Source organism: Coregonus clupeaformis, chromosome 35 (assembly GCF_020615455.1).
Source record: "Coregonus clupeaformis isolate EN_2021a chromosome 35, ASM2061545v1, whole genome shotgun sequence".
Lineage (NCBI taxonomy): Eukaryota > Metazoa > Chordata > Actinopteri > Salmoniformes > Salmonidae > Coregonus > Coregonus clupeaformis.
In genome coordinates, this window is record NC_059226.1 from 21,091,386 (window position 1) to 21,105,114 (window position 13,729).

The 13,729-nt window shown below is 39.1% G+C and overlaps 1 protein-coding gene and 1 pseudogene across 1 annotated transcript; one reads left to right on the forward strand and one right to left on the reverse strand.

Annotated features, from left to right (window-relative positions):
* Nucleotides 1-13,729, reverse strand: part of LOC123482677 — a 76,780-nt pseudogene that overhangs the window by 7,128 nt on the left and 55,923 nt on the right.
* LOC123482617 lies at nt 4,630-8,635 on the forward strand. Its single transcript, XM_045210913.1, has 5 exons — nt 4,630-4,645; nt 4,755-4,777; nt 6,808-6,940; nt 7,130-7,309; nt 7,476-8,635. Exons 1-5 carry the CDS (start codon nt 4,634-4,636, stop codon nt 8,094-8,096), a joined length of 969 nt encoding a protein of 322 aa, XP_045066848.1. The 5' UTR covers nt 4,630-4,633; the 3' UTR covers nt 8,097-8,635.

Consider the following 13,729-nt stretch of genomic DNA (forward strand, 5'->3'; position numbering starts at 1 on the left):
CAGGGGGACCTTGCGGGCACTGCAGCATTTCAGTCCTTCACGGCATAGTGTGTTACCAATTGTTTTCTTGGTGACTATGGTCCCAGCTGCCTTGAGATCATTGACAAGATCCTCCCGTGTAGTTCTGGGCTGATTCCTCACCATTCTGATGACCATTGCAACTCCACGAGGTGATGTATTGCATGGAGCCCCAGGCCGAGGGAGATTTACAGTTATTTTGTGTTTCTTCCATTTGCGAATAATCGCACCAACTGTTGTCACCTTCTCACCAAGCTGCTTAGCGATGGTCTTGTAGCCCATTCCAGCCTTGTGTAGGTCTACAATCTTGTCCCCGACATCCTTGGAGAGCTCTTTGGTCTTGGCCATGGTGCAGAGTTTGGAATCTGATTGATTGATTGCTTCTGTGGACAGGTGTATTTTATACAGGTAACAAGCTGAGATTAGGAGCACTCCCTTTAAGGCTGATTCCTCTGTGGTGGCAGAGAGGACAGAGGACAGAGACACTCATCAGAGAGATAATGATGATGCCCAACTATATGATGACTGACTGACTGACTGACTGCTGACTGACCGACTGACTAACTGACTGACTGATTGAGTGACTGACTGACTAACCGACTAACTAAATGACTGTCTGACTGACTGACTGACCGGCCGACTGAATGATTAACTGACTGATCGACTAACTGACTCACTGACTGACTCACTGACTGACTGACTGACTAACTGACTGACTGACTGACTGAGTGGCTAACACTGAGTGGCTGACTGTTTGACTGACTGTGTGTGTGTGTGTGTGTGTATGCAGACGGAAAGGTCGTCACTATCTGGCCAAGTTGCAAAGTCAAAGCGACTAACCAGGTGTGTGAATAATAATATTAATTGTAATCAGTTTATGAAAACAATTTCGGGGGAAACATGAACAAGCAGCCGTCGAGGACACCTTGCACACGGGACATTAGGGGTGTAATCATTATGCCGATTCTATTGCAAAACGTTTCGTCTCCAAAAACCGTTTACTCCAAAAGGAAAACGCAAACGAGAGTTTCTATTGGACAAATCCAGCTAGGTCCCGCCCCGCTTCGTTACGTTTGCTCTGTTTTCTTACATTTAGTTCTTCAATGGTTTCCGTAATGAATACACACAGCTCATCAGCTCTGTTCTGTTCTATGTTTCCATTTTATACCACCAGATGGCAGTATCTTCCCCACTTGATATTTTGCCAAATTCACTATGAGCCCTATACCAATAGGTGAGACGAGATTAGCAGTTACTTTGACACCAGAAATGTACTGGCTTTATGTTCTAATTCTGGAAAATGTACTCATTCACTTAGATAAAACTTTATAATCACTGGCTAAAATCGCAGCGAGTCACATGCATGGGCTACATGGGGAGGAGATTGGGTTTACTTGTAGTCAATAGTTATTTTAAGGCTACATTTCACAGTCTTTAACTCTTTGATTAATGTATTGGAAATGATTTTTTGTTTTTGTTCAGCCAGACAAGTGGTATAGGTATAGTAGAAGAGGTGCATCAACTGAGGGGTGAGTGCACTGCCATCTGTGCCATAAGGGTGCAGACCCTTTTGTAAGAGTGAGTAGTTCAACATACAGGTAGATAACAGCATAACATTGGGAGGGGTTTGAATAGACTGAACCGGGGTGCCCTGCTCAAATCGAACAGCAATCTGCGCCACTGGGTAATCATTGTCAACAAGGCAGAAACATAGAACATGTCGTTTAAACATTTTCAAACTACTTTTCTTTTGGAAGGCAGACAACATGATATATGTGTTTCTATGAAGAGTAAACACTTTTGCATGTGAAAACACGGAATCTTGATTCATTAACCTGCTTGACATATATCAACTTCACCATCCGCTCAAGTGGGGCATTTGGCCCACGCCCGGGAAGCAGCCCAGTTACAAAACGAATGCAATCACTTTTCACCCACGGAAACTCCTCCTACCCGGTGCACCAGGCGAGCTAAAACTAACCCTCCCAGTGGCACAGAATGAGAAAAGGAGGAGCCACACCCACGTAGAGGAACAACAATCAGTTGCACTTCCAATGTTTCTCACTTAGGTTGAAAATATTAAATGGTGTGTACTCATGGAGGACAAGGGAAGCCAGGCTTCCCCAAAAAATTTACCAATAAAGAAAGAAAAATACATAAAATAATGGATCTTTCGTCTCTTTGTGTTTCATAATGTTTCTTCAATTCGCAAGAGGCTGAATGTATCTCACCAGAGAAAGCATCCGAGTGAGCGAAACAGCGCCCCTCATTCTCTGTATGTGTAGCCCATCTATCTGATGCTGTCTGGTCATAAAGAGTATGACATTGTTGCCGTTCATGGTAATGCATGCAGGGAAAGCCAGCGAGCATTTGGCCTCCCTTAATTAAAAAAAATGCAATAATAACAATAATAGCCTATCAGTGTTGCGCTAAACTGTGTGAGCTCAACTGTGAATGGTCCTGGCACACCCAAATAAAATGTAAAGGGAAGCCAGTTTGGATTTGGCTTCACACCAATCACATTACATCAAAAGCAGAACGGTCATTTAAAGAAAAAACGTGTGCCTCACCCTAATCATTTGGTCCCTTTCCCTCTCATAACTTAGCCTACTGTTCTGACTTGGTGGTGCACATATAGCCTATAGCCTGTTTTAGATAAATGTAATCATTGAATATTGTAAGAGCTTTCATTGTCTGCTTATATGCCCCCTTTATTTATCCTACGGTTCTGACTTGGTGTACAGGGAGAATACTGTAAGAATGGCCCATGTTCTGAATTCTGTCGCTGTACATTTCAAAAGTGCTGAACAAATAGTTATGTTGACTACGTCCGTCTTAGCTCGCTCATTGTCTTAATCGAAATTACGGATTGGCTCTTATCCGCTCCTCCCTTATGCCATAGTTTGTACATCTCAATTGTCAGTAGAAACTACATTTGTTTAAGCAAGTCAGTCATATCAGCTATGTTTTTTAAAAAGGCAGTAAATGAGGCTGAATGAACTGTTTCACTGCCAGACAAGGCTCCGCTGATAGCCAGGTGTAGCGGTGTTAAGGATTTACTCCATGGTGCTGAAAAGAAAGCTCTGCTTTTGGGACAGCTTTATGTAGGCCCTATCAGTTTGTGGGCACCGTTTGTCACCGTTATAGTGCAATGAATGTATTGTTTAGTGTTGTGTAGTGGCTTTCCTGGCATCCATCCCCCAATTTTGGGGGGAGTTTGTCCAGAACTCCACGAGGTGAGATCTTGCATGGAGCCCCAGGCCGAGGGAGATTGACAGTTCTTTTGTGTTTCTTCAATTTGCGAATAATCGCACCAACTGTTGTCACCTTCTTACCAAGCTGCTTGGCGATGGTCTTGTATCCCATTCCAGCCTTGTGTAGGTCTACAATCTTGTCCCTGACATCCTTGGAGAGCTCTTTGGTCTTGGCCATGGTGGAGAGTTTGGAATCTGATTGATTGATTGCTTCTGTGGACAGGTGTCTTTTATACAGGTATCAAGCTGAGATTAGGAGCACTCCCTTTAAGAGTGTGCTCCTAATCTCAGTTTGTTACCTATATAGAAGACACCTGGGAGCCAGAAATCTTCCTGATTGAGAGGGGGTCAAATACTTATTTCCCTCATTAAAATGCAAATCAATTTGTAACATTTTTTACATGCGTTTTTCTGGATTTTGTTGTTGTTATTCTGTCTCTCACTGTTCAAATAAACCTACGATTGAAATTATAGACTGATCATTTCTTTGTCAGTGGGCAAACGTACAAAATCAGCAGGGGATCAAATACTTTTTTCCCTCACTGTAGACTCTGTTTTGTACATTGTATGCACTGCTAACCCAAGATAATTCATCTGTTTCGTTTACAGTGGGAGCAAATGAAGCATAGTGGGCAGAACAAGCAATGAGGTGCGCACAGCCAAGCATATAGCGAGATCCTATTGGCACATTGTAGCATGTATTTGCATATTTCCGTTAGGGAACGACCTTGCTTGCCTTCTAAACAATGTACTTTTTAAAAACTTTGGCAAAGCGTCAAGTCTATAAAACTTAGTGCACTGTGTTCGTAACATATTCTATTTTTGGGAACAGAAAAATGTATTGAGATCAGATGTTTCATCGATGAGAAAATTTGCAGAATGTCGGCCAAGTTTCACCTACTTCCATCCTCTCCCATGCACGACTGGACTTCCTCTCACTACGATATGTAGGGGTGAGAAAACGTTCTAAGGGCATGCTTCAGCTTTATAGCCCCTGTGACGTGTCTGGGTTACAACTTCTATCTGTGCTGGTACTGTCAGTGAGCACTGTACTATGGCATGAAGGCGTAACCTGCACAAAAGGCAATGACATACTGGTTTTCCGGATCCTTCACGTCAATTCCTTTTGATTTAATTTACAAACATAAGTTCACAAGGTAACCTCTGCTTATTTTGTATTATTATTATTTCATTTTGCCTATCGATTTAATATGCAAAAGAAAAACATAACTGCAGCTGAGTAAATTAATGTTAAAATCTGTATGGATGTTTCCTCTTTCTTCTCTTCCTTTCTGTGGCACGCCTTAAAACATTTAAACTCTCAGTCATTCCTTTACTTGGTTTCAGCACCCACGGCAATCATGAGCAGCTCTGTAAGTAGACATAAATAATACAAATTACAATATGAATCATCTTAATATTACTATTAATACCATATTCATATTACATTAGGTTGTTAAAGATTTGCTTTTCTATTTACAGGGGCAGATCCCACCTCCAAAACGGTTAGTGTCAATTACATTTACATTTACATTTAAGTCATTTAGCAGACCCTCTTACCCAGAGCGACTTACAAATTGGGAGGGACTAGTTAGCAAGGTACACCGTTTTAGACATTACACTAACATGCAATGACCCAATACGGCATTGGTACACAATGTCCTGTACTGTCTGGCTGCTACTGTATATGACACTCCAGATAAACTTATTTACACTTGATAGAAATTCAAAATGTACATAATCATATGCCCATATTCACAAAGTTCTAAACCAAGTGCTTTTCTTTCTACATGTTGGGTGTCCGTGGCTGTCTGGTCTTACTGAGTTTTGCGGGGCCTCCTTCCAAATCTTGTCTTGTCTATTGGAAGTCTGGAGAACTTCAGTATTGGATTTATTTTTGCTTTTCAATGGGAGTGCTGGCTGTTAACGCTCACATTTGATTGGCTCTGATAAATTAGGTTTCCCGTAGGGCAGCGTTCCCCAAAAATCAGTCCTCGGGACCCCAAGGGGTGCACGTTTTGGTTTTTGCCCCAACACTACACAGCTGATTCAAATGACCAAAGCATGAGGATTAGTTGATTCTTTGAATCAGCTGTGTAGTGCTAGAGCAAAAACCAAAACGTGCACCGAGTTTGGGAAACCCTGCCCTAGGGAGAGGCATTTCATTAGACAAAGTTTTAGTAGCATCTTATGCTAGCTAGCTTGTTGCAAGTCAGAAAAGAATTATCAAATACCACCTCTATTTGGAGCTCTATACCCATGCGAAATCTATACAAATATTTCCATCTAGACTCCTTTTGATCGTCTTCCTGAGGAGAACTTCCCCAGGCTTTTGAACAGAACGTGAGAAGCTTCAGAGGCTAGGTCCTACAATTGTGGTCAATTATGATAGTGCAAGATAAATATAGACTATACATATTTGCTATGATTTTTTTTTTTTAAGGAGTGCATTCGTGAGATAATTGTAGATATTATTAAAATAGTTAGTTCAGCAAATGTGTTTCCTTATCTTTGAAAGCAGTCTATGGACAAGGGCAGACTGCAATCCACACTTTTATTTGATTAACTAGCCAGTTACAACAAATGCTAATAAGCATTTTGGGACCAAAAAACTATTAAGTCCATTTACCCCTTTCAGTATGTTTTAAATTTAATGTCCAAATCATCTCTTAAATTGATTGTCACTCAATTACTTGGTTTTACATTATTTTGCAATGATTATGGCATGATATTTAAAGGTATACTTATGCATTTTGGCAATGAGGCCCTTTATTTACTTCCCCAGAGTCAGATGAACTTGGGGATACATTTTTTATGTCTCTGTGTCCATCCAGTATGAAGGAAGTTAGAGGTCGTTTCGTGATCTGGAAGTTTATGGGTATCAACTAGCATGCTAGTTGATACCCATGAGAGGTTAACTTGAAAGTAGTGGCAAATGAGAGCTTAACTTGGAAGTAGTGCCAACTGTCATTTGTTGGCAGTGGCTAGTTAAATGAAACCAAATTGTGGATTACAGTCAGTTCTTATTCACATATTGCTTTCAAGGTAAGAAAACAACTATCTAAAAATATAATTACGCTGAACTTTAAGCTATTCAGAAGTAGTTAACATGCAGACTTATTTCCATATTAAAAAGTACATTTTGCTGTTCAAACTTGGTAGGAAAATTATTTGGCAAAAGGCCAAAGGTTATTGTGCTGTAGAATTTAGTATTTAATTTGTGTTAAGCTGTTTTTCGAATTAATGTAATAAAGTTCAATTGCTAATTACCTAGTCTTGTAGTTGATCAGAGTTGTTAAATTGCTTAACTAGTGAAATTGCAAAACAATAACATATGATGCCAATTTGTGTACTCAAGAAAATGAAAATGACAGTGAAAAATAAAGAAACTCAACTTGCTTTCTCATTATGCAGGGAAATGAGATAACACAGTTCAAATTGAGAAGGGCTGCTTGAATTGGGTTTGAACAGCATTTTTAAAAATCATTACTTACTGTACATGATCTTTATTAAACTTTACAATACCACTTTTCAGGAGACCAACAGCTATTTATCTGAAAATGATGAAAAGAAATGATGGAAGCTTAAAGTCATCAGGAACAGCATTCATTAGACAGGTTGTGAGGCTATGGAGGAGTAACCTCGGGATAAAAAATTACGTGAATAAGGTACAATTACATACATTAATTACATACATTAATCATACATCTAAAATACATTCCCACACATTTTGCATATTTTTTGTTTACTATACATTTCATCATGTTACAAATTAATTGTTTCTAGAACAAACAATTTTGAATTGTTCTTATGTTATTAATTGTTCAATGTTATTAATTATTCTTGTTTGTTCAAAGTTGCTTCATAGCATCTTTTTCTTAGGTCACATTCATGAGGACAGTCTTCCTCCAACTGCCTTCTTTGAGTCTTCAGAGGGTGAGGATGTGATAAATGATTTAAAAAGGAAATTTCCAGAGCTATTCGACAAATACAGGAATATACCCGACCAGACTCCATTTTCCATTCTCCTGGATTTGGTAAGTGTGTAAATAGAATAGATTTAACCTGAATATTTTGTCACTAGCCAGTTTACACATCAACAAAATACACCAAATGACAATAGAACACATTATATAAAACATGTATTGGCCATGTACCATATAAGTTGTTGAAAATTGAATTTTTCACTTGATTGTTTTTCAGGCTGTCAAGATTTGTGGTCATGAGAAGGAAGAGGGAATAAAACGCTTTCTTCTAGATTTCCTGAAACAATTGGCCTTGCCCAAAAAAGGTGAGAATAACTACACAAACTACTACACTCTGGAGGCCACTGTCATTGCTGTGTGCCACAACAAATCCAAAGGAGTGAAGAACTATGGAGCATCCCTGTCCTGTAGAGGGAAGACAGGAAAGAACATTATGATCAATTACTCATGTCTAAAAGTGTGGCATGACTATGTGTCTTATGCAGTGTTGTCATTCAGAGATAATCAGAGAAACGGTATCAGATTCCCTGACACCGTAGAATGCAGAGCGTTCTACAGGAATCAACAGAGCAATTGTTATGAAGACCGAATGCCGTGCCAGAACTGTGGGGATCTTTTCTCTCTCTCAAACCCTGCGACGGTCAGAAAAGACTTTCCCTACGGAAACTGTGCTGAGACAGAGTGCCTAAGTAAACTTCTATTATGTGATCAGGATGTCTGCAACAATATGAGTTTTGGACACTACACAAAGGAAAATGTCTTAGAGAAACTAACAAGTCTTAGAAGTATGGCAAAAAACGATTTGGAACAGGAAGGTTTTGTTGAACACAGGAGTTAATGATTGCATGATGGTGTTTTTGCTGTGCTTGATTTGGAAGTTTCTTTGCTCACTCAACTGTGATTAAGGCAACTGTGCCATAGTCATAAAACCTAAGTAAATGGTTTGCAAATCTGTCATTGAGAGTTGTGAATTACAGATCGGACATCAAACAATACAATTATTACCACTAATAACAGACATAGAAAGCAACAACCTTGGGAATACATTTTGAAATCGTTTTACTTTTTCGTTTGGTCTTTTTGTTCGGTTGATTTAAAAAAATATGTATTTCTTTTTTGGGGGATGTTTAACTGAAATAATTTAATAATAAGCTATCAACTTTGTCCCTTATCAAATAGTCTGCCATGTGCTTTGTGTCACAGTGGAAACTGTATACACATTTCTGATGTGACAGGAAACTGCAGAAAGGGTGTGACACTGAACTTGTTTGAATGCAGACCATTCAGAGAAACCACAGCTAAACCAACGGACAAATACAGACAGCATGATGATAAAGCTACATTGATGTTACTTTATGACACAAACTTATCTTCTAAATATTTTGTATAAATCAATAAATGAGAATTCTTGAAAGTTGGTTGGATATTTTAGTTTCCTTACAGTTTTCTGCTATAACTTGGACCAGATCTCTGGCGAAATACAGTTGATCTCAATGAGAGTAAATAAAACAGGTTTTGGGGCTAACTCAAACTCCACCAGTAACACCTACTTGGGTGATGCATTCCAGCCATGCTGTAACAGGATTGTGCCCAGGAGGACTCGCTATTCCATTTATTTATGGTAAGTGTACGTGGTCATCTTTACAAGCGAAGAAATGGAGGGCCAAGATAAAATGTCTGTGTGAGTTGATCCCTAAAAGTAAAAACAAATAAATAAAAAACGTTTTTACAATACTCCTACTGTTTCCACAACAATTTTGATCTGAGGTTAGTTAACCTTAAACCGGTTTTGAGAGGCCAACCTAACACAATCAAGAACACCTCTTCTGTCACTGGTCCAGTTTGTAAGTTTTCATATTTTGAACAGGGTAATTGCATTTTAATATTACAAATGTAGCTCAAAGCAAAATAATCATAAAGCAATAACAATATCACATGATGTCTATGCATCAGTGATGACACCATGCACATCAAGGAATAATATATACCCTTAACCTTTTGTAAGAGAGAGAATGCTGTTTAGTCAGTAATACATTAGTAATAGTTATAACGTTATGTATCAATCAGGAGGAACTCAGGGCATCAGTGGAGCATGAGAGTGTTTTGTTATATGACTACCTTTCCCAGAGAAGAACACACGTGCATGACTCAACCTGTTGAGAGGAAAATTACCAAGGCGTGTCAGACAGAAACTCACATCCTGTTGCGAAACCCGCATCTTTGAAAAACGAATAAATAAATAAAAAACTAAATAATAAAAAACATAGGGATAAGTGACAAAAGGCTGTGTTTCTGTTTGATACAGTATGTAAGTGTACTCTGGCCTAGAGGTCCATATGAGGGAATTCATCTATATCTGAGCCTCATAATATGAATGTGTCAATATCCTGCAATGTACTGTAATCTCTTTCTAAAAACAAATAGGAAGTAGGACAATAGTCATTGTGGATTTGCAAAACAAGTTTTTCCATCCATTTATACTAGGGAAAACCAGGACATAGAGATCAATTTGATTGAAATCAATGCAGTACAATAACATGCTTGATCATTGTTATACTGTACAATGCTATTTGCACCCATACCTTTAGATGTGTTCATGTCAGAGTAGATAGATGTGTTTGTAACTTAGCCTGTTGTCTTTCTCCCAGAGCATAGGACAATGACTACTGTAAAATGGATTAAGTTCACCAACATTGGTTGAATTATATGTTTATCATGACTAGTTCAGTTGTCACACATTAGTATCAGTAGTAGTTAGTTCTACAGTACCATGAGGACATCTAGTAGGTATTGTGGTGTAGCCATATTTTATATCCTTCACACTGTGTTATGTTGTTGCAGAGCATTTACAGTTGAAGTCGGAAGTTTACATACACTTAGGTTGGAGTCATTAAAACTCATTTTTCAACCACTCCACAAATTTCTTGTTAACAAACTATAGTTTTGGCAAGGCGGTTAGGACATATGCTTTGTGCATGACAAAAGTAATTTTTCTAACAATTGTTTACAGACAGATTATTTCACTTATAATTCCCTGTATCACAATTCCAGTGGGTCAGAAGTTAACATACACTTAGTTGACTGTGCCTTTAAACAGCTTGGAAAATTCCATAAAATGATGTCATGGCTTTAGAAGCTTCTGATAGGCTAATTGACATAATTTGAGTCAATTCGAGGTGTACCAGCGGTATGTATTTCAAGGCCTACCTTCAAACTCAGTGCCTCTTTGCTTGACATCATGGGAAAATCAAAAGAAATCAGCCAAGACCTCAGAAAAGCAATTGTTGACCTCCACAAGTCTGGTTCATCCTTGGGAGCAATTTCCAAACGCCTGAATGTACCACGTTCATCTGTACAAACAATAGTACGCAAATATAAACACCATGGGACCACGCAGCCGTCATACCGCTCAGGAAGGAGACCTGTTCTGTCTCCGAGAGATGAACGTACTTTGGATTCGAAAAGTGCAAATCAATCCCAGAACAACAGCAAAGGACCTTGTGAAGATGCTGGAGGAAACAGGTACAAAAGTATCTATATCCACAGTAAAACGAGTCCTATATCGACATAACCTGAAAGGCCGCTCAGCAAGGAAGAAGCCACTGATCCAAAACTGCCATAAAAAAGCCAGACTACGGTTTGCAACTGCACATGGGGACAAAGATCATACTTTTTGGAGAAATGTCCTCTGGTCTGAAGAAACAAAAATAGAACTGTTTGGCCATAATGACCATTGTTATGTTTGGAGGAAAAAGGGGGTTGCTTGCAAGCTGAAGAACACCATCCCAACCGTGAAGCACGGGGGTGGCAGCATCATGCTGTGGGGGTGCTTTGCTGCAAGAGGGACTGGTTCACTTCACAAAATAGATGGCATCACGAGGAAGGAAAATGATGTGGATATATTGAAGCAAAATCTCAAGACATCAGTCAGGAAGTTTAAGCTTGGTCGCAAATGGGTCTTCCAAATGGACAATGACTCCAAGCATACTTCCAAAGTTGTGGCAAAATGGCTTAAGGACAACAAAGTCAAGGTATTGGAATGGCACCACAAAGCCCTGACCTCAATCCTATAGAACGTTTGTGGGCAGAACTGAAAAAGCGTGTGTGAGCAAGGAGGCCAACAAACCTGACTCAGTTACACCAGCTCTGTCAGGAGGAATGGGCCAAAATTCACCCAACCTATTGTGGGAAGCTTGTGGAAGGCTACCCGAAACATTTGACCCAAGTTAAACAATTTAAAGGCAATGCTACCAAATACTAATTGAGTGTATGTAAACTTCTGACCCACTGGGAATGTGATGAAAGAAATAAAAGCCGCAATTGTTTTGCAAACACTATTTAAACTTCGCCCCTTTCTGGGCCTTATACTCAAAGTAGAAAAACATAAAACATGAAAACTTCCGACTTCAACTGTATGTTTATTTATGTAACTTTTATTTAGTCAGGGGTAACCCATTGAGACCAGGGTCTAATTTTCAAAGGATACCCTGAGCACAGCAATATAACAACAGAACAATGCAACAGTACAAAAGGATCACTCTAGCAAATATAAAACACATTTTAAAAACAACACTACAAGTTACAACTTTCTACGTTACAACCACAACAATCTCTTAATTCAATCAAAATAACTGCAACTTACTGTATATTCAACACACCTAATACTAGAGTCTTAAACTGCCCTGGCAGCACCAGGAAATCAAGATGCAGGGAGTTCTGCAGGCTATTCCAAGAATGGGGGGCATTAAAACTGAAAGTGGATCTACCTAGATCAGTACGGACTAATGGAACTTCGAGAGTTAACCATCCCTGTGAACGGGTTTGGTGTCTCATATTTAAACATTTTAGCAGTGAAGTGAGGTAGGTTCAAAGCCTTTTCAGCAGAGCTTTGTAAACAAAAAGGAATTAATGAAGAGATCTAGGGGACTTTAGTGAGGACCAGCCGACCTTCTGATACTGGATGCAGTGATGAGTATTAAACCTGTCACCTGTGATAAAGCGAAGTGTGCTATGGTAGACTGCATCTAGAGGTTTTCAAGAGGCTTTAGAGTGGTGTCTGCTGCACTTTCATAAATGGTGTCACTATAGTCCAAAACATGTAGGAAAGTTGATTGTACAATCTGCTTCCTGCCGTTTATGGAGAGGCAAGATCTATTTCTAAAAAAGACGCCAAAATGATTGCCACCCCCCAATACTTTGTAGAGCCACATTTTGCAGCAATTACAGCTGCAAGTCTCTTGGGGTATGTCTCTATAAGCTTGGCACATCTAGCCACTGGGATTTTTGCCCATTCTTCAAGGCAAAACTGCTCCAGCTCCTTCAAGTTGGATGGGTTCCGCTGGTGTACAGCAATCTTTAAATCATACCACAGATTCTCAATTGGATTGAGGTCTGGGCTTTGACTAGGCCATTCCAAGACATTTAAATGTTTCCCCTTAAACCACTCGAGTGTTGCTTTAGCAGTATGCTTAGGGTCATTGTCCTGCTAGAAGGTGAACCTCCGTCCCAGTCTCAAATCTCTGGAAGACTGAAACAGGTTTCCCTCAAGAATTTCCCTGTATTTAGCGCCATCCATCATTCCTTCAATTCTGAAAAAACTCAAATGCAAAATACTACAGCCGCAAATTGTTTAATTGATTACTATTTCATGACAACTTGTTTTGTTCACGACTATATCTTGCTGAATACACTTAAAAGAAGAGACATCAAGTTCAAGTTCCGAGTTTAACTTCATTATTCCATACTGAAATTTGGTTTGGACGATGAACACTAATAAAAAACAAATAGACACTGTAAAAACAATAGTTAAAATAATGAATACCCATGTGATCATATGATTACTCTCTAGACAGACTTTATTGTCCTCAAAGGTACTCTTGCATATTGAATGCATATCTGACATTTTATTTTATCTGTATTTTTTCTAATTAAAATCGGTTGGATTTTCTTCTGGAAGAAGCACAGCTGTGGAGGAACAATATACTTTAGTACAATATGTTACGAATTTGCAAAAGGTACAATATGTTATACATTTGCAAAATGTATGATATGTTATGAATTCTAGCTATATGGCTACAGTTAGTGATATGATGTTTTTATGGTATAATGATGTCATGTCATAGTATTGTGGGGACCAGTTTAGAGTTAATAGATAATTAGTTTGGTGCCAGGAAGTCTACATTCCATTATGTCAAAGTAGATTAGTGATGGTCAGGGTAGTGTGATTGATGGACAGGATGTAGTGACCTGAGGGCAAAGGGTAATAAGAACAGAGACAGGGAGGCCTATGATGGTTTCCAGATGTATGTGAAAGGAAGGAGAACCAAGTGTATATAAGGGAGATTGTCTTCTGGGATAGGGAGTTCAACTGACGAAGGGCAAAGCTATGTCCATTGGTTGGATGAACCCACGAGCTCGTGATTCAATAAATACTTGGTATGAAATCTCCACAGAATGTCTAAGTATATCCTT